General features: G+C 41.8%; 1 protein-coding gene across 1 annotated transcript in view; it reads left to right on the top strand.

Annotated features, from left to right (window-relative positions):
* The window catches only part of LOC111159356 (ring finger protein 169), an 81,249-nt gene extending 64,154 nt beyond the window's left edge, over window positions 1–17,095 (top strand). The window contains exons 5-6 of the mRNA XM_022521756.1: window positions 13,850–13,949; window positions 14,555–17,095. Coding sequence (XP_022377464.1) covers window positions 13,850–13,949; window positions 14,555–15,724 — 1,270 coding nt within the window. The 3' untranslated portion in view covers window positions 15,725–17,095. The remainder of the gene's footprint in view (window positions 1–13,849; window positions 13,950–14,554) is intronic.
* The last annotated feature ends 3,643 nt before the right edge of the window (window positions 17,096–20,738 follow it).

Consider the following 20,738-nt stretch of genomic DNA (forward strand, 5'->3'; position numbering starts at 1 on the left):
GCAGAGAGAGAGGAGGAAGCAGGCTCCCTGCTGAGCAGAAAGCCCGATGTGGGGCTTGAACCAGGACCCTGGGATCATGACCTGAGCCCAAGGCAGATGCTTAACAATTGAGCCACCCAGGCGCCCCCACATTTTGCTCTTAACCCATACTCTGTTGTCTTATCAAGAGGATGCATACTCCATTTGCAAATAAGATTATGAAGTCTTTGAGGACAGGGGCTAAGTATGTAAGTTTTCTGAAATCCCCTTTTTTTTAAAGATTTTATTTATTTATTTGACAGAGAGAAATCACAAGTAGGCAGAGAGGCAGGCAGAGAGAGAGGAGGAAGCAGGCTCCCTGCTGAGCAGAAAGCCCGATGTGGGGCTTGAACCCAGGACCTGGGATCATGACCTGAGCCGAAGGCAGCGGCCCAACCCACTGAGCCACCCAGGCGCCCCGCAAAGAGGGTTTTAAAGCACTGTTTGTAAACTTTTGCAGTCCTATTGAAAATGCACCTTCTCAATGGGAGGCAGATAGAGTAATATTTAATCCAAGATCATTTCTAAGTTAATCACAAAATATATGTTAATTGAAAAAAATGAACTTGAAGCATAACATATATCATTGTAAAGTTAAACTTTTATTTTAAATATTGAGAAACTTTTTTGTTTGTTTATACTTATTTCTCTTCAGTCCTCATTCCCTTCTTCCTCACCAGAATCAAACAAAAAACCTGATTGCAAATTCTTCCAAAAGCTCAGGCTGAAAAAACTTCCTATGTTGCGGTAATATCTTTTCAAAAGGCTACATATCTACTTGCATTCTCCTTTTTGCTTTGGCTATCAGGAGCTTTAGAATTAGGACAGGGTTTTCAATGAAAGTCATCATGACTTTCCAACACGGCCTATAAAAAAAAAAAAAAACTTTCGGTGTACTTTTTCCGTATTTATTACTTAATGTGATCTCTGTCCTCTGTTAAGGCTCAGTCTTATGTATTTTTGCAGTAAGTCACTTTGGATTCTTCTTGGAAATAAGGCACAATCATAAAAAGGAATATAATTCAACCATCTGTCCTCTTTCCAGTTTAAAAAATGAACAACAACAACAAAAAATATAGTAATCCAGCATTGCCAGTATTGCCATTCCATACAAAATGTATCTTAAGTATACAGCGCCTAGCAGGATTTCTGGTACATGTTAAGTTCAGTGACTATTACTGCCACTCTTTTGTTACATTCTTTTAGAATGTGGACTCTTGGGGCGCCTGGGTGGCTCAGTGGGTTAAGCCGCTGCCTTCAGCTCAGGTCATGATCTCAGGGTCCTGGGATCGAGCCCCGCGTCGGGCTCCCTGCTCAGCAGGGAGCCTGCTTCCCCCTCTCTCTCTCTGCCTGCCTCTCTGCCTGCTTGTGATCTCTCTCTGTCAAATAAATAAATAAAATCTTTAAAAAAAAAAAAAAGAATGTGGACTCTTAGAGCTGAAAAAGATTTTAAATATTATCTAATTCTTTTGTTTTACTGATGAGAAGACTAAAGCCTGGAGAGAGAACATGGTTTGCTAAATTGTACATAGCTAGAACAGTAGGGATCTGAGAACTGAGGTTTCTTGGCTCTTCCTACTCTACCCCATTGTCCCCCATTCCTTCGTATGGACCCCTCTGACACCTCTGCCCATCTTCGCACTGAACTTTAAATCCTTTGTGAGCAGGGACAACATCTTATAGTTGCAGTGCTTAGTACAGTGCTTGGCCTGTAGTGGAAGCTCAAGAAATACTTAGGGAGTATTCGAATAAAATAGGTCTTGTACCTCCGGGTAGGTTAAACCGGAGTTTTGTCAGAATCAACTGCCAGACTTGCAGCATTGGAGGGAGGGCTCTGGGAGCTGTTGGAACAGACTGGCTGGTGGCTGTTTTATAGACTAGATTCCATAGGATTAATATGGGATTTGAGGAGTCTAGTGACCACACTGATAAGGCTCATAGAGTATAAAGTTGCTTTTAGCCCTCTAATGCATTAATAGTAGCTTATGGTGATACTTTTTATAGATTATATAAAAGAAAAATCTGTTTCCCACTGAGTAGTAATTAAGCCTTAATTAAGTAGAAACGAACCACATTATTTTGTTTTCTAATGTCCAAATACTTTAAGCCTGAGTCTGTGGTTCAGAGTGGGACATATCAAGAGACCTTAGGTGCTTCCTGTAAGGTGTGTTGGTGGAGAGATAGAGTTAGTGATTGACAGACTCAGCAGTATTAAATGTGCCCAGTCAGTGTTGGAGTAAATTAAAATAAGCAGACTTGTCCCTCTTCCTTAAAATGAACAAATGAAAATATAGATGCTTTCAGGTAACAGATACCAAACAGATATATGAGTGTTAAGATATTGGAGGACTAGCTCTAGAATGGATGAAAGAAGGCAAAGCCACAGAGGTGGGGATGGGGAGGCTGGTCTAGGGAGATGGTAAGGAAGTAGGAGTGTGAGCCCCAGTAAACTCAATTGACCCCCTTCTGTCTCATGTATATAAAATTCAGGTTGTTTTGGTGACCTACTGCTGGGCAGGGATTTTACTGAGTAGTTTCTTAAGATTCTTTCGACCTCTAAAATGGAAGCATCTAGAAGTGGCTTAAAGCAGAGTTTTAAAGAGTGGAGAGAATGAGGGTGTGGCATGAAAATAAAGGGGGTAATGGTAGTTGGAAAGTTCTGTAAAAATCTAAGGATTAGGCTTAGCAAGTTGTGTGTTGGGAGTAGTCCCAACAGTAGCCATGGGGGAGTGGAGACTGAGAGAAAGATGACATAGTGAGTTACAAGAAGCCACAGACTTGATGATGGCGTGGGGCATGTCCTGTGCTCGTGTGTGTGTGTGTGTGTGTGTGTGTGTGTGTGTGTGTGTGTGTGTGTGAGGGACAAAGGAATTGAAACAAATCAAGCAGATGGGCTGGTTATTAAGAGGACAAATCTTGTTAAAAGGAATCTGGTTGAAAAGGGAAGCTAGTTTAAGGAGAAGTGATGTGGAATTTAGGGAGAGAGTCAGGATTATAGGTGTCAGTAATCTCTGCTGTACCAGGACAGAAATACCTGGTAGTTTTCAGAGGGCAGGATGGGGAGTGGTCGGGGTCTATATCAGGGGAGCTAGTTTTTCTTCGTGCTTCCTGTCACATTGAGTACTTTACATTCCTCATTTCATTTAGTTCTCACATTAATTCTACAAGTTTTATAGTACTGTTTCCATTTTACAGCTAAGAAACATGCCGCTCAAAGACGTTAAGTAAATCACCCAAGAGCTTCTTACCTCATTAGAGTGACAGAGATGGAACTGAACTCAGGTCTCTCTTTATATCAAACCTATGCACTTTCTCATCAAACCATTGTCAGAACCCTTGTGACCAAAGCTCTGCACTTGGAACCTGGTTTTGAAATGATCTACCTTTGCAAAGGAAAGCTGCCTTCCTTCTGTTGGTTTAATTTATACTCTGTCTAGTTCTATCAGAGGTAAACAGAACCTCTCCAGTTATCCTGCCATTTGAGGGGTCTGAAGTGATAGAAATATTCTAAAATTGATTGTGGTAATGGTTAGATAACTGTGAATTAAAAACTATTAAACTGTACACTTAAAAAAAGAATACTAGCGTGCGTACACAAGGCAGATAATCCAGATCATAAATATATATAGGAAGGATTATAACAAAATCTCACCCATTTCTGAGCCTAAGGAAGCTGCTGCTTTCATTCAAGTATGTGTGTATGTGGTGGTAGTTGGGAGGGCTCATACCTGCAGGTTAGGGGCTCAGAGGAGGCTTCTGTCCAGCCTTTAGCTTCTTGGTGGAACTCAGCTCTACCAGACTTGAGAGTTTAATTAAAAAATTAATATGGTTTGGATATGTGAGAGTGATGATTGAACAGTTGAGAGCATGAGCTGTCTAATGTTTTATATCATGTATTGCCGTTTGAAAACCCTTTAAGCAACGTTTTATAAGCATTAAATCTTCTAGCTTTCCAGCTGCATGTTTATACTGGCTGCCCCTCCTTTTCTTTGAAAGTCAGATTCATTGTGGTTGTTGGTATTTTTAGCCTAACTCTACATCCCAGAAACCATCTGGTCTCTTGGCAATGGAAATTTTAAGCCAGTTGCCTTTCAGACAATGCTGCTTTCTCTTGTTTATGACTCCATTATGTTTTTGGAAAAGAGAGCTTCCCTAGATGTGCTGGGTCTGTTCTGTGGCAAAGTAGAGTAGAATGAAAGATCAATATGCTGTGGTAGAAAGAGCACAGGCTTAGAATCTATAGAGATATGGGTTTAAACCTTGGCTTCAGCTGTGTGACCTTGGAAGATCACTTCCCTCAGTTCTTTGTCTGTAAAATGAGGATGATGATGCTTGTCTCGTAAGGTTTCTCTATGTATTAAAAGTGATAAAATATATTTAAAGCAGCTCAGTGCCTGACAGATATTACATTCCTAATGAATGTTGAAGTTTTCTGGTTTTGTTTTGTTTGTTTGTTTGTTTGTTTTCATAAGGAGGAGAGAGGTGTTTCTGTACATAATTTTTGTTCATTTATAAGAAATTTGTTAATTATATCCACTGTGTTAGGGTTTGGGGGTACAGAAATGGATGTGCACAAAGTAGTGAGAGTAGTCACTTCTTTTATTTTTGAGTTCTTCCAACCCTAAGAATATTATCAAGTTCACTAGTCTTGACTATTCTTAGCCAGTATTTTGAATCCTGTTACCGTGACCAACTACTACAATAATAATACATTTATGGCTATAAGATGTTTTTACCATAATGATTTTTGTGGCTCTTCATGTAACAACAGTGTAAAAGGGGAAGAATAGAGTTATATAGAACAAAGTTTTTATATGCTATTGAATTGCTATTAATTTTGAAATAGATTTTGCTATGCTATTAATTTTGAAATAGATTTTGTAAATTAAGATGTTAATTGTAGTCCCCATAGCAATCACTAGGAAATAACTACAACATATTTAGTAAAGTAATAAGAAGAGACTCAAAATGGTACACAGAAAACGTCTAACAGAAAAGAAGGCATTAATGGAGAATTTAGGAACAAAATTGTATAGGACATAGAGAAAACAAATAGCAAAATGGCAGAAGTAAGTCCTTCCTTATTAGTAGTTACATTAAATGTAAATGACTTAAACTCTCCAAATTAAAAGAGATGGTAGAATGGTTTTTTAAAAAATATGATCCTAGGGGCGCCTGGGTGGCTCAGTGGGTTAAAGTCTCTGCCTTCGGCTCAGGTCATGATCCCAGGGTGCTGAGATCAAGCCCCGCATCGGGCTCTCTGCTCGGCAGGAAGCCTGCTCCCTCGCCCCCTCCGCCTACTTGTGATCTCTGTCAAATAAATAAAATCTTTAAAAAATATATATAAAAAATATGATCCTAATAGGGGTGCCTGGTGGCTCAGTTGGTTAAGTATCTGACTTGGTTTCAGCTCAGGTCGTGATCTCAGGGTTGTGAGATTGAACCCTGCGTTGGCCTCTGCGCTGAACGTGAAGTCTGCTTAAGATTCTCTCTCTCCCTCTGCCCCTCCCCCTCCCTCTCTCTCTCTCAAAAAAAAAAAAAAAGAAAGAAAGAAAAATCCAACTATATGCTGAGACCCCTTTAGATCCAAAGACAAAAATAAGTTGAAAATGATAGGATAAAAAAAGATATTCTATGTAAACAGTGACCAAAAGAGAACTGGCTGGAGTAGCTTAACTAATATTAGACAATGTAGACTTTAGGACAAAAATTACTACAAGAGACAAGACAGGCATTGTATGATGATACAAATGTCAGTCTGTTAATAAAATATAACTATTATATGGGACACCTGACTGATTCCATCAGTAGAGCATGTGACTCTTGATCTCTGGATCGTGAGTTTGAGCCCCATGTTTGGTGTAGAGATTACTTAAAAAAAAAAAAAAAAGAAGATATAACCATTGTAAACACATATACACCTAATAATAAATGCACAAAATATGTGAAGCAAAAATTGACAGAATTGAAGGGGCCAGTAGGAATTTTAATGATAATACTTGGAGACTTTAATACCCGCTTTCAATAACGGATATAATATACAGATGAAAGGTAAACAAGGATATAGAAGATTTGCACAATACTGTATACCAGATAGACTTATCATATATAAAGCACTTTACTGCACAACAGCAGAACACACATTTTACCATAGTGCATGTGGAACATTCTCTAGAATAGACCATATGTTACAGCCTAAAACAAATCTCAATAAATTTTAAAAGATCGGAATAATACAAAATACCATTTTTGACCACAGCAGAATGAAGCTATAAGTCAATAACAAATGAAAAATTGGAAAATTCACAAATATGTGAATATTAAAACAATACATTAAAAAAAGCAATGGATCAAAAGAGAAATCACAAGAGAAATTAGAAAATACCTTCAGAGGAATGAAAATGAATCCCACCATACTAAAACTGTTGGGATGCACTAAAAGTAGTGCTTAGAGGTAAATTTATAGCTTTAAAGGCCTAGATTTAAAATGAAGAAAAATCTCAAATAAATAACCAGATCTTCACCTGTGGATCCTCCCACCTGACTCACAGGCACTACCAGCACATTGTACACATTATTCACACCTCCACCCTGTTGCCTGCTTCCAGTACATATTCCCAGTGGTAGTGAGAATGAGTATTGGTAGATGACTACTGTAGAAAGCCCGTTAGACTCTCTGTAGAAGGGAGAGACCACAAACTTGAGCTTTAGTGCCACCCTTGGAAAAGCAGAAGGGAGGCTGTCAGCACTTGACCTGGTATGTTCCAGGATCAAGAGAAGTCATACAAGCTTAAGAATTCTGCCACAAGAGGAAGCAAGGAGCAGGTGTACCCATAGAAGGTCTGAGAAAGCCTCAGAATCCCTACCAAGGCTGATAGAAGATACTTCTCTCTCAAAGGCAGTTAATGAAGAGGAATGGAGGAAGTGACTGCTACTTCAGATGTGAAGACAGCAATGCAACATTTCAAGAAGCATGGAAAACCCAGGAAGTATGACACCATTAAAAGATCATAATAATTTTCCAGTAATGAATCCCAAAGACATGAAGATCTGTGATATACCCAATAAAGACTTCAAAATAGCTATTTTGGGAAGCTTAGTGAGCTATAAGGAAACACAGAAAGACAGTTCAACTAAATCAGGACAACAGTACAATAAAAAAAAGAAAGAGAAGTCTAACAAAGAGAAATCTTAGGGAAGAACCAAACAAAAATTCTGGAGCTGAAGAATACAGTGAATGAAAAGAAAAACGCAGCGGAGAACATCAACATCAGAGTGGATCAAGCAGAAGAAAGGAGAATGAGAAACAAGTGAAGAAAGCCAGTATGATCTGTGGGATACCATCAAAAGAAACAATTTGCAAATTATTAGAGTTCCAGAAGGAGAAGAGCAGGAGAAGGGAGTAGAAAAGTTATTTAAAGAAGTAAGAATTTGGGGAGAGGTTTAGCTGTCTATTTTGGGGAAGCTCACAGGTCACCAAACGAACTCAGAGAGTCTTCACCAAATTAGAAAGCAAGAAGTACAGTTGTCTTTGTTTGTAGATGATATGATCTTATATACAGAAAATCCTAAAGACCACCAAAAAACTGTTAGAGTTAGTCAATGAATTCAGTAATGTTGCCAGCTACAAAATTAGCATACAGCAGTCACTTAATGTTTCTAACACTTAACAATGGAATATCTGAAAAAGAAAGAAAACAGCCCCGGGACGCCTGGGTGGCTCAGTCAGTTAGACATCTGACTCCTGATTTTAGCTCAGGTCATGATCTCAGGGTTGTGAGATCAAGCTCCGCATTGGGCTTGGGCTTTGCACTCAGCCTGGAGTCTGCCTGAGAATCTCTCCCTTTCTCCCTCTCCCAACACACACACTCTCTCTTTAATGAATAAATCTTAAAAAAAAAAAAAAAAAAGAAAGAAAAGAAAAAGAAATAGGTGGCTTAGATGCTTAAGCATCTGCCTTTAGCTTGGGTCATGATCTCCAGGTCCTGGGATTGAGGCCTGTGTCAGGCTTCCCGCTCAGCAGGGAGTCTGCTTCTCTCTCTCACTCACTCTGCCCCTCCCTCTACTTTGTGCTGCTGCTCTCTCTCTCTCTCCAATGAATAAATTTTTAAAAAATCTTAAAAAAAAAAAAAAAACACCCCTATTCACCAATAGCATCAAAAAACAAAAACAAAAAACTTGGGAATAAATTTAACCAAGAAGGTGAAATATCTGTACATTGAAAACTGTAAGACATTGGTGGAAGAAATTGAAGACATGAATAAATGGAGAGCTACCCCTGTTTATGGATCAGAGGAATTAATAATAAAAACTCTATACCAACCAAACCACCTATATCAATGCAATCCCTATCAATATTCCAATGACCTTTTTCATAGAAATAGCAGAAACAACCCTAAAATTTGTATGGACCCATGAAAGACCCCAAATAGCCTTTGTTCTTGAGAAAGAATAAAGTTGAAGGTATCATACTTCCTGACTTCAGACTGTATTACAAAGCTATATTAACCAAAACAGTGTGGTACTGCCATAAAAATAGTCCAAAGAAGTAGAAGCGAGAGCCCTGAAATAAACCAGTGCATGTATGGTCAGCTAATGTTAGACAAGGGAGCCAAAAATAGTCAGTGGAGAAAGGACAGTCTCTTCAACAAATGGTAGTGGGAAACCTGCATAATCACATGCAGAAGAATGAAATAGATGCCTATTTTACACCACTAACTTGTAATAGGTGAAAGACTTAAACATGAGACCTGAAAGTGTAAAACTCCTAGAAGAAAATATAGGGGAAGAGTTCTTTGATACTGGTCTTGGCAATAATTTTTTTGGATGTGACACCAAAACCACAAGCAATAAAAGCAAAAAGGGAAATAAGTGGGGCTACTTCAAGCTAAAAGTCTTCTTTACAGCAAAAGAAACAGTCAACAGAATGAAAAGGCAGCCTGAGGGATGGGGAAAAATATTTGTCAATCATCTGTCAGATAAGGAGTTAATATCCAAAGTATTTAAGGAACTCATACAATTCAATAGCACGTCGCACACACCTGCATGCATGCACGCGCGCGCGCGCACACACACACACACACACACACACACACACACACAACAACAGTAACAAAATCCCCCAAACAACCCAAATGAAAAATCAGCAGAGGAACTAAACAGGCATTTGTTTCAAAGACATACACATAATGGCCAACAGGGGTGTGCCTGGGTGGCTCAGTTGGTTGAGTGTCTGCCTTCAGTTCAGGTCATGATCCCAGGGTCCTAGAATAGAGCCCTGAATCGGGCTCCCTGCTCAGAAGGGAGCCTGCTTCTCCCTCTCCCTTTGCCACTCCTCCTGCTTTTGCTCTCCTGTTCTCTGTTTCTCTCTCAAATAAATAAAATCTTAAAAAAAAAAAAATGGCCAACAGGTACATGAAGAGATGTTCAATATCACTATTCATCAGAGAAATGCAAATCAAAACTGCAGTGAGCTATTACCTCACACCTGTCAGAAAGGCTATTATCCTCAAGAGAATAAGAGATGAGTGTTGGTGAGGATGTGGAGAAAAGGGAACCCTTGTGCACTGCTGGTGGGGATGCAAACTGGTACAGCTAGTGTGGAAACAGTTTGGAGTTTCCTCAAAAAATGAAAACGGAGCTACCATATGATTCAGCAATCCCACTTCTGGATATACATTCCAAAGGAATGAAATGAGGATCTCCAAGAAGTATATGCACTCCCATGTTAATTGCAACATTATGCACAATAGCTAAGCAAGCTATGGAAACTCTCGAAGTGTCCATCCATGGATGAATAAAGAAAATGTGGTATCTGTATACACACGCACACATGCACACACACACACACACACACACACACACACACACACAGTGGAATATTATTCAGCTATGAGAAAGAAGGAAATTCTGCCATTTGCAACAACATGGGTGGACCTTGAGGACAATATGCTAAGTAAAATAAGAGAGAAAGATGCTGCCTGTATGATATCACTTATATGTGGAATCTTAAAAAAGTCAAATCATAAAAACAGAAGGTAGAAACATGGTTGTCAGAGAATGGAGGAAATGGAGAAATGTTTTCCAGGGTACACTTCCATTGTGAGTTCTGGGCTTCATATGTGCAACATGGAAATTAGAGTTAACAATACTGTATTACACTTGAAAGAAAGCTGCCTTCAAGTATACTTGGAAGTTAAATGATCTCACCACAAAAAAATGGTAATTATGTGAGGTGATGGAGATGTTAACTCTACTATGGTAATCATCTCACAATATATGTGTATCAGATCAACCCATTGTACACTTTACATGTATACAATATTATATGTCAATGATATCTCATAAAGCTGGAAAAAAAGAAAAAGCATCCAGATTACAGAGGGAGAAGTAAAATCTCGGTTCACAGATGACATGATATTATTCCTAGGAAATCCTAAAAAATATTAGAATTTTGGAAAAACTATTAACACTAATAAATTTAACCAGTTGCAGGATAGAAGATCACCACATAAAAATCAGCTGCATTTCTATACTATTAGCAATGAACAATCTGAAAATGTAATTAGGAAAGCAATTCCATTTACAATAGCATCAAAAAGAATAGAATAGTCATGAGTAAATTTAACCAAGAAGGTACAAGGCTTATAAAGTGAAAACTGCAAAACATTGTTGAAATAGTTGAAGAAGACTTAAACGAAGGGAAAGACCTTCTATGTTCATGGATTAGAAGATTTAACATTGTTAAGATGACAATATCCCCCAACTTGTTTTATAGATTCATTGTAATACCTATTAAAATTACAGTCTCCTCTTTTGCAGCAATGAACAAGCTGATGTGAAAATTCACATATGGAATTGCAGAGGATCCCAAACAGCCAAAACAGTCTTGAAAAAGATCACGGGTAGAGGACTCACACTGCCTGATTTCAGAATTTATGGCATACTACAGTAATTAAGAGGGTGGTACTGAAATAAGGGTAGATATATCAATCAGTAGAACAGAATTGGGAGTCCAGAAATAAACCCACATGTCAGCTGATTTTCAGTAAGGGTACCAAGACTGTTCTATGGGGGGAAGAATAGTCTTCATTTAGGTGCTGGGACCACAACTGGATAGCCACATGCTAAATAAGGAATGAAGTTGGACCCCACCCTCACACCAAGTACAAGAGAGAAGTCAGATTGCATCAGATACCTAAATGTAAGGGTGGAAACTATGAAACTCTCAGAAGGAAATGCTTGAAGAGTTTAGCTGTACAATTACTGCTCTCTTACAGCACTTCTGTGACATATATGGTGGACTTCACTGACTGGCTGCTCCCGTGGATCAAGATTATCTCTCACCAGTCTGTCTCTCTTGCTTTGCACAGAGCTGTTGCTCCGTAAAGTCGGCTGACCAGGCGAATGGGAGAGACAATGGCAGTGTCAGCCGTACCGAGGTTTACCAAATAGATTTTAAATTGTCAGAAACTATGTTGGGTGTCCTTGTTGTGTGCTCAACTCTGCAACTACAGGTTTCCTCTCTGGGCCTTTTCTTTCACCAGAATGGAGTTTAGGGGGCATGTGAAGAGGTTCTCCCCAGATAGGTGGCTGTGATTTGTACATCTGATAATTTGGGCATGTAGCCAAGAGTCTTCAAATTCGACTGCTACTGCTGAAAATATGGATACATAGCCTGTTTTAAAAATTATATTAACCTAATTTTTATTTATTTATTTTAAAGATTTTATTTATTTGTCAGAGAAAGAGGTTAAGAGAGAGAGAGAGAGCACAAGCAGGGGTAGCAGCAGGTGGAAGGAGAAGCAGGCTCCCCGCTGGACAGGGAGCCTGATGTGGGGCTCGATCCTAGGACCCTGGGATCATGACTTGAGCCGAAGGCAGATGCTTAACCAACTGAGCCACCCAGGCGCCCCTAAGCTAATTTTTAATTATGGAATATTTGGACCTTAAAGTATGGGTCCAGCCTCAGTTTGAACACCTGTAATGATACGGAGCTCAGTATCTCCCAAGGCAGCTATCGGTGAACCGTTCTAATAAAAGTTACAATGTTTTTTCTTATGTTGGTCAGAAAATCCTTTTTCTCTAAATGTCTACTGTTACTCCAATGGAATGATGCCAAACAAGTCACATATTTGAAATAGTAATGCTTTCTCTTTCAGCCCTATGTCGATTCCACCTGACCCAAAGTCTATGTCGTTCACTCCAGCATTGTAATCTGTCATGCACTTAACTTCCAGGCAGCTTACACCGCTGACGGTTTCTGTGAGTGGTGGGAATGCAAAAGAATTTCAATACTGTTCTAGGTAAAATATTAACCAAGCTGATTTTTAAGCGGCTGCCTTTGTAGGGTGATGTTGAAGTTCCCTACCTGTTCCAAAACACATTTCCCACTAGACAGTACGATGCTCACATTATTCGCTTAGGTTCAGTGTTGAATTTTCTTGACAAAGTTTAATATGCAGGTTGGCCACCATATTTTCTTATTGATAACGTGGCCTAGATGAGTATAGCAGATGGAACCATATAGCAAGGTGATGAGACAGAGGATGAGAGGGTTTTGAAGGGGAGGAACAGCGCAGAAATGCTAGAATAGAAGCCACTGAGGGCAGGTAGGACAGGCCTTTGCTAGAGATGTGGGGAGAGGAGAGACATCTGGAAATGTACCTTGAATGATAAAATCATTCAAGGAAATAATTTCTGCTTGGGATCATCCGCATCCACCTTGACTTCTGGCAAATTCTTATTGATCCTTCAAAATACATGTGCCACAGGGAGGCTTTTCCAGCCCTGCTCTCACTCCATCCCAGGTACTTCATGACTCTTTCATGCCATTCTGTCTCCTAGACATACTTTTATTGTTGTGCCATTTCACTGTGTTATACTGAATTATTTATTTGTCTGCCCCACTGGACTCTGATTCCGTGAAGACCTTAAACTATGTCATTTTTCTTAGTATTCCCAGCGCCCACATGGTGCTTCTCAGTGACTGGCGTATAGGAAGTGTATGATAAATGCTTGTTGCATAGAGTTGCAGCACAGGTAGAGTAACAGCTGGACACATTGGTGGTAAAAGCATTATTCTCACCGACCATATATGAGGCACAAATTGGAGGGTAGGAAAAAAAGGTGAATAATAAGATAATCCCGACTTAAAAAAAATAATTCCTACAGTCCCCCCTTCTCAGCGGAGTAGGTAACAGTCATCTGCCTATAATTCTTACACAGTAAGATTAATGTTATCATACGGGTACTGTGGGGTTGGATTGGGTTATAATGTTGCATGACTAAGACCAAAAAACCATGTGTCCTTGAAATCCCTTAAATCACCAGGATTTAGGCCTTCGGAAGCTCCAAGGTAATGAGTTAAGGAAGAGACTGCATTTAATTTTGACTCCTTTCTTAAAAGTTTAGTGCACTGCTATTTATTTTGTAAGTACTTAAATATTTGTTTCGTGGCTAACAGATTGCTTGAGGAGATGTTTGGGCCTAAAAAAATTTGTTGTTTGTATTGGTGGTTTTAACACTGGATCCACCCTATTAAAGAAGGCAGAGTATCCCTATATCTCTCTAAGCAGGAGCAGAACAGCCTGGAACACCTTTTATCATTTAAGCGGGGTCTAGTTTGGAAACAAAGGCTTAAATCCAAAGTACTTTTGACAGGATTTGTTCTTAGAGCATGTTTGTTAGTAAACTAATTGATTTCTGGTTGTAGCTTCCCAAGGGAATGTCTTTCTTGGCACTTGGCTTTGAAAGCACAGAAGAGATTGTCATTCTTTTTCCTTAGTTAGCATATGGGCTCCTTTTGACTATCGTGTGTTTATTTATTTAGGAACTTAAATTCCAAGGTGGAAAGGAGTCAGAGCTGCAGTGACACTGCTCAAGACAGAGCAAAGAGCCGACTCCGAGCAGCCCCAACCAGCAAAACCAAGGTACACCGCAGACACGGGCTTCTGGAGTTCTCTGCTCCCATCCGGTGGCTTCCTGCACGTGGCCACGGAAGACACTATTCCAGATGAGCAGAGGCACAGTGGGTCCCAGGCATATTGATTATGTTGAAGAAGTTTGCAAGTAAATGTGAAGGATGAGAGTTTGAATTAGTAGCCAGATGGGTGGAATTGAAGGCTAGTAGAAGAATTTTTTGAAAGTTCTAGTTGAGTTTTTTTCCCCTATAGGTTTTCTTTTCTTTTCCTTTTCCTTTCCTTTCCTTCCCTTTCCCTTTTTTTTTTCTTTCTTTTAAACTTAAATTCAATGAATTAACATGTAGTGTATTACTAGTTTCAGAAGTAGAGTTCAGTGATTCATCAGTCTTATTCCCTGTAGGTTTTCAATTTTATTAATTGTTTCAGGTGTGTAGGAATTTCTGCAAATGGTGTGTGTTCTGGTTAGGGATTTTCCCCCTTTCTTACGCTCCTGTCGCCCTTGATCCCTTTTCTTAGCCTTCCCCTGCTATCCTCCTCCTACCATCATGAAGGAACTGTGAAGAGAAACAATATGTCTATATGCATGTCTATAGAATCTTTTTAACCTCTTTTAGGTCACAGCTATGGCCCCAGGCTCCAACCCCATCATTGGCGTCCTCCTGTCCACTCAGAACAACCGCTGCCTCTCGGCCCCGGACTTAACTGTGGAAAAACGTCTCCCCTTCAGTTCCCTCTCATCCTTGGCTTCTCTGCATAAGCCAGAGCGCTCCATCAGTCCTGAGAGCAACGACAGCATCTCTGAGGAGCTAAACCATTTCAAGCCCATTGTCTGCTCACCCTGTACTCCTCCCAAGAGACTCCCCGATGGCCGGGTGCTCAGTCCCCTCATCATCAAATCAACACCCCGCAACCTCAACAGAAGCCTGCAGAAGCAGACTTCTTATGAGGCTAGCCCAAGGATCCTCAAAAAGTGGGAACAGATCTTTCAGGAGCGGCAGATCAAAAAGACCCTTTCGAAAGCCACCCTCACGTCCCTGGCTCCAGAAACAGGGGAAGACGTAGTAGTGTCCGAAGTTACCCATTCGAGCAAGGAAAAGCCACCTCTGGCTTTCCAGACGAGACTGGCGGGTGGGCAGGCCGTCTCTGCGTGTGCCGGAACCACCCCCACTGGCCTCGATTCTTTCCCCTCCGTGAGCCAAACAAAAGTGGAAGCCGGCACTGAGAGTAAAAGGAGCCCCGATGTTGCATCAGAAACCCGCTGCTCTTCACAACCGCCTGTGGGCGCCAGTGGGACTTCCTCAGAGAGAGAGCGGGAGGAAGGGCCGGGGCCCACCCCAGAGGCCAAGTTAGACAGCACCTGTCAGAGCACAACCGTGAAAAACCCGGTGGTTCATTCCGCGCTACCCAAAAATAGCGTTCTGGGGGCGGTCCTCAAAACAAAGAAGCAGCTGAAGACCGCGAATCATTTTGACCTGCCCAATGGTGTGCTGGCAGACAACCTCGGCGAGGAGCCCCTTCCTTCCTTGCGCCGGGGCCGGAAAAGACACTGTAAGACCAAGCACTTGGAACAGAATGGCTCCCTGAAGAAACTGCGGCCAAGCGGCGGGGAGGCGGGCCCAGCCCTGCGGGAGATGGAGCAGAAGCTGCGGCAGGAGGAGGAGGACCGGCGTCTGGCCCTGCAACTGCAACGCATATTCGACAGCGAGAGGCGGACTGTGAGCCGGCGGAAAGGGAGCGTGGATCAGTATCTCCTGAGGTCCAGCCACGTGGCCGGGGCCAAGTAGTGCCCCAGGAACATGTGACCTGTTTTCACGAGGTCTCTGGACCTAATCATCTATCCTGAAGAGCTGAGTGTTCTCACTTTGGGTTTCTTTTCACGGCAAAACGCTGTCTGCTACGGTTTGGAGAGGTCCCAGGACCTTTGTGGTCTCTGTCCACGGATGCTGTGTCTCTGCCTCTTGGTGACGGAGGCCAGAAGCACGCCTCACCCCTAAGAGACCCCCAGCCCTGAGGGCTTCTGGGCCAGATCTGGCTGCACCCACTTGGAACGAGATGCAGGAGCACAGGGGCCAGAGTTAGAGATGGTAGTGGAGGCAGGGGATACCTTCTGAAACGGACAGATCTCCTGACTTCTTTCAACAGGGTGTTATTTTAAATCAGCCTTGCAGATAAAAAGGAGTTCCCTCCCACTTAGAGAAGTGGAGCGGTGTCGCTCTCTGGCAGATCCCAAAAGATCATGTTCCCCCTTTTCCTTACCGTGCTGCAAGTAAATACATCTAATGAAATCAGTTGAGTTTACCCTACTACAAAAGTTTACCTTCCCCGTGTAAAAACTAACATTGGATTAATGCTCTGTAGTCGACAGACCACATTCACGGTCATCGTTCAGTCTGGTCTTCCCAGGAGCCTCACCTGTAAGTGGGATCAGTGCCATTTTCGAGGCTGTAACTGCAGGGCGGACGTTCAGGTCCTGTCCTTCACTAAGTGGCATAGCCCAGCTGACTGCTGGGGCTCCTGACAACAGATCGCAGAGATTTTTCACACTAACACGTTCAGTAGGTTGCCATAAGGGACAGCAACCCAGGGGCCTGCCAGGGGAGCCTAGGGAAAGCTGACCGAGCATTTGAGTACTGATTGTGTAAGATCCAAGGCAGAGAATTGAGATCGATGAGAACCATAAAGTACTGTGCAGATATCCACCCTTCTCTGCCTGCCGGGCCCCCCACTTTACAGCTTTCTGTTTTCTGGGTGGGGGTGGGGGGGTGGAGTGGAGGGGATTCCACCTTGTGAGACAAACTACAGTTGAACTTCGTTATTACTCTCCACATGTCCAAGGGTTATCTGCAATGTTGATCTAAAATCCCCCCACATTTGCCCAGAAGTCAGGCAAGAGTGATGCTGAAACTCCATACTGTGGAAACAAGGTATCTGGCTGGATGCAGCTAGTAAATTCAGTCCCATGGACCTTTGGGGTTTACTTTCCTTAGGAGCTGACACCATGTGTCTTTTGCATCCCTGGTGGTGCTTGGTGCTTCTGCCCGTCTGGGCTCATTGAGAATAGGGATTAAGAGATGATTTTAGGGAATCTCAGATGGGCTGGCATTCCCTGTGCATGTACGAGCTGTTCCTATAAAGTCATGTGACTGGCAATTTAATGAAGGTTTTAGAGCTTCTGTATCCCAGTGTGCGTTGTCCCCCTTGAGTGGCTCCAGCAGGATACTGCACAGATTTTCCAATGATGTTGCCATTGGCAAAAACATTTCTGGAACTGTCCTCAGCATCTAGAAACATCTAGAAATACAGACTCCAAAGATGTTAGAATTGGAAGGGACCTTAATGGTCACCTTTTCCACCCTCCTCCTCTTACTAAGGCAGAAACTGAGATCCAGAATGGTGACTCCCCCGGTGACTAGGGATTTCCTGTATCACCTTCATTTGATTCCTCTCAGGAGATTTTTGCCCCCTCTTCTCAGGGCAGCTATGTGGTAACAGGAGGGAGAATTTTAAGTCTGAAACTAGTCAGAAGCTGTTTGAAGCCTCTAGAAGAGAAGGTTGGTCAGGAGTGTTCGGAGTTACAGACGAGGTCTAGCCGGCAGCAGTTGGAGCCATTTCCTCCTGCAGCTCATGCATAGTTTCCAGAGAGAAGTTCCAGAGATGATGTGAGCGTTTTGGTCATCATTGAGATTCGTGGAACCTCCTCGGTGACTACTTAGGTGGGAGTGTCCCTCACTTGAATGTATGTGTTCTGTGTGTCTGTGTGTGTGTGCACATGTGCAGATGTGTGTTTAAAAAATATGCGTCCATCTCCTTCCTCTGTATGTGCAGCACTTTGGTTCCAGGCCCTGCCAGCAACACAGGCCTCCACAGGCTGCTGGACGGTCGGTCCCCAGGATAGCAGAGCCGGTGCTGGTCTGCGGGGGAAGGGGGAGGTGACTCACTAAAGGCCCTTAGAGAAAAAGGCTCAGTTCCTGCCATTTCCTAGAACTGCTCATTGGCCTGAGCGAACATCCCCCGGGGGGGCTCTTCCACTCGGTGGTAGCAAAGACACTTCTTTTTCCACTTACCACCTTTTTTCTATGTCTCCAGTCATTTGAAAAACATGTTTCAGTGGGAACTGATTTTGGTTCTGGAAAAAAAGATAAATATTTTTAATAGAAAAAGATATATATATTTTAAATATTTCCCCAAAGTCATACTTTTGTTTTAAGAAGTCACATAGCAGTAGCAAGGAATTTTAGGTTCAGGTGCTGAGTGCAAAGCTCCCTCTTGTGAAGTGAGTATTCCAAATGTAGATGCAGCTTCCTGACTTTCCCCCTCGCACCTCCTGTTGTGTCCAGAGGGGGCCTGACAGTTGTCCAGACTTCCGGCTGAGCTGGAGTCCTTGCTGTGGAGGGAAAGCAGTTTAGGTTAAGGAGTGACAGGGCTTAACCTCTCATCTGCTTGGCTTTGGAGGAGGAAAAAACCACTAAGGTATTACCTGTATTTTAAGATGCTTCCCCTACTTAACTAAAACCTGAACACTTTCTCCTTATGAAAAATGTCTGTGTCCTGTTGCTTGCTTGTTTGCTTGTTGACATGAATTATTTGGAGAAAGAGAAAGACAAGAAGGGAAAACAGTGATGAGAAGGGTTGGTGAGGGAGAACGAGAAAGACACTATTTCACAAAACAAACATGTCTCACGAATCATTGGAATCGGCTTCATCATACAGATCTCCCACGTCCTACGAGCTCTGCGCCTTGTGTATAGGCATTCTCTGTTGTTTGGTTTGGTTTGGTTTTTATTAAAGGGGAAGTTAGGAGAGAGGTTGGAGGATGAAGGTCATTCTGATGGGAAATCCAAGAAATGCGGTGCCCTGAGAAGGGAGCTCTCAGCCCTTTTCCATAGAGTGGGAAGACCGTGGGCAGCATATTCGTGACGTGTTGATTGTATCTACTGGAAGGAGTCATCTGGGCCTGTTGGATCCGTGTCAAACAGAGGATTAAGCATCCAGCCCTTGGACCCTTTCATATAATTGCCTCTTTTTAAAAGGTTAATTCGTCTTGGCTGAAGCTTCCCAGGAAAACCTTTTGTAAGTGGCTTCATTTCTTATTTTTCTAATTTAAGTTTTAGATTTTTGTTTGGAGGAAGAACTGGTGATGAATGCCTTCTGATTTTGTTTTTTAGGGTTTTGTTTTTGTTTTTGCTCATATTCCCTAAAAGAAAAATGCCCTTAAGAGATTAAAGCTGCTTAATTAATTGCTGTCCGAGTATAAAGTGACAAACTATGATGGGAAGCTGCCACTACGCTTGACTGGTGAAGCTGATGACCAAAGGCTGTGCTGTTCGCCCTTTCTATTCCGTTTGACAGACGTTCCTGAGTTTCGAACTTGTGCCAACCCTATACTGGGTCGTGGAGATACAGGATGGAAAGGACAGTCCCTGCTCTTGAGCTCAGTCTCTAATGGAATGTATTTGAGTGTCTAGGTGGCTGGAGTTCATGGTCATATGAAAGAGCACTTCTTCATAGTGACCATCTTGGATGGCCCCGTTTAAGATACTGTCCAGCATCCAGCAGGCTGCCTTGAACATTTTAGACCTGCCCCCCAGCCCCTATCAATATTTCTGAATTTAATTGCAACACTGCTTTCCATTTCCTAAGTAATTTTACCAGAGGAGAATGAATTTTCTTCTCCAGTGACACAGGACAGTAATCTCTCCAGGAGCTGCTTTTGCACAAGTGCCAGGAAGTGAGGCAGGGCAGGGATCACTGACAGGGTCAGAGGAGGCCCACATCCCAACTCACCGACCTGCTCACCTCTTTCCCAACCAGACCTCTCACCACAGCTGGCAGCAACTTTGGATTCCTTTTCCTTTTTCCTGCCTGGCTTTTCATTGAGATGGAAAACCAGTGGGGGAGGAAGGAAAGAAAAATTGAAAGCTGGATTATAATCCTAAAATGCTATGGCTGGAAAGGGCATGGAAGTCATTCAGATCAAACTTGCCCACCTGCTGCCCCTTTTCCCTAAGAAATAAGGAACATGAGGTCCACTGTGCTATTTTATATTTTAGTTTTCTAGTATCTAAGTAAATAGTCTGTTTAAATTACACACACACACACACACACACACACACACACAATTTGCTAATGAGAAGGACACCCAAATGATAATAGGCTTTTTAATAGCTTTTGCTTCTAAAATTTTTCAGTTAGAATTATAGTATACCTGTATCGCCTGAACACACACCCAGATAGAGAAAACCCCACGAGGTGACTAATATGAATATGGAATCTTGGGAAGTTATATATTTTGATTGGACTAGTCATCATTTTAACCAAGGGTTAAGACCCAGCCAGCCCTTCATTTTTCTTTGAAAAATCAAGAATTCCTTAGGGACTTAACCTTCCTCAACCAGCCTTTTCCCTGTCAACCCATAGAGTGGTCTTTTGGCCTGGTTTTTAGAAGTAAGCATAGTTGCTTATAAATTCTTGTGAATCAGTGACAAAGCAGGTATGGGGGCGGGGGTCAAGATTCTAGGGAAAGCTGCTGCTGAATAGCTTTTCCTCCAAAGATACAGAAAGTACATCTGTACACATGATTGTTATCCACTGTAATTTTCAGAAAAAGATTGTTCTACAGAGAAAAGAGACATAAGCAGAGGTCATGATCAGCTTAGAGATTGGTTAAATTGAAAAAAAAAAAAAAAAAAGTGCCAAGACTGAATGTGCACATTGTTCTATGTATTATCAGTATTTTTATTCTTCCTAAGAAAAATATTTACACACTTTGATTTGTGAGTAAATGCTTCCTTAATTCTT

This window comes from Enhydra lutris, unplaced genomic scaffold, assembly GCF_002288905.1.
Source record: "Enhydra lutris kenyoni isolate GAN:26980312 unplaced genomic scaffold, ASM228890v2 scaffoldscaffold68, whole genome shotgun sequence".
NCBI lineage: Eukaryota > Metazoa > Chordata > Mammalia > Carnivora > Mustelidae > Enhydra > Enhydra lutris.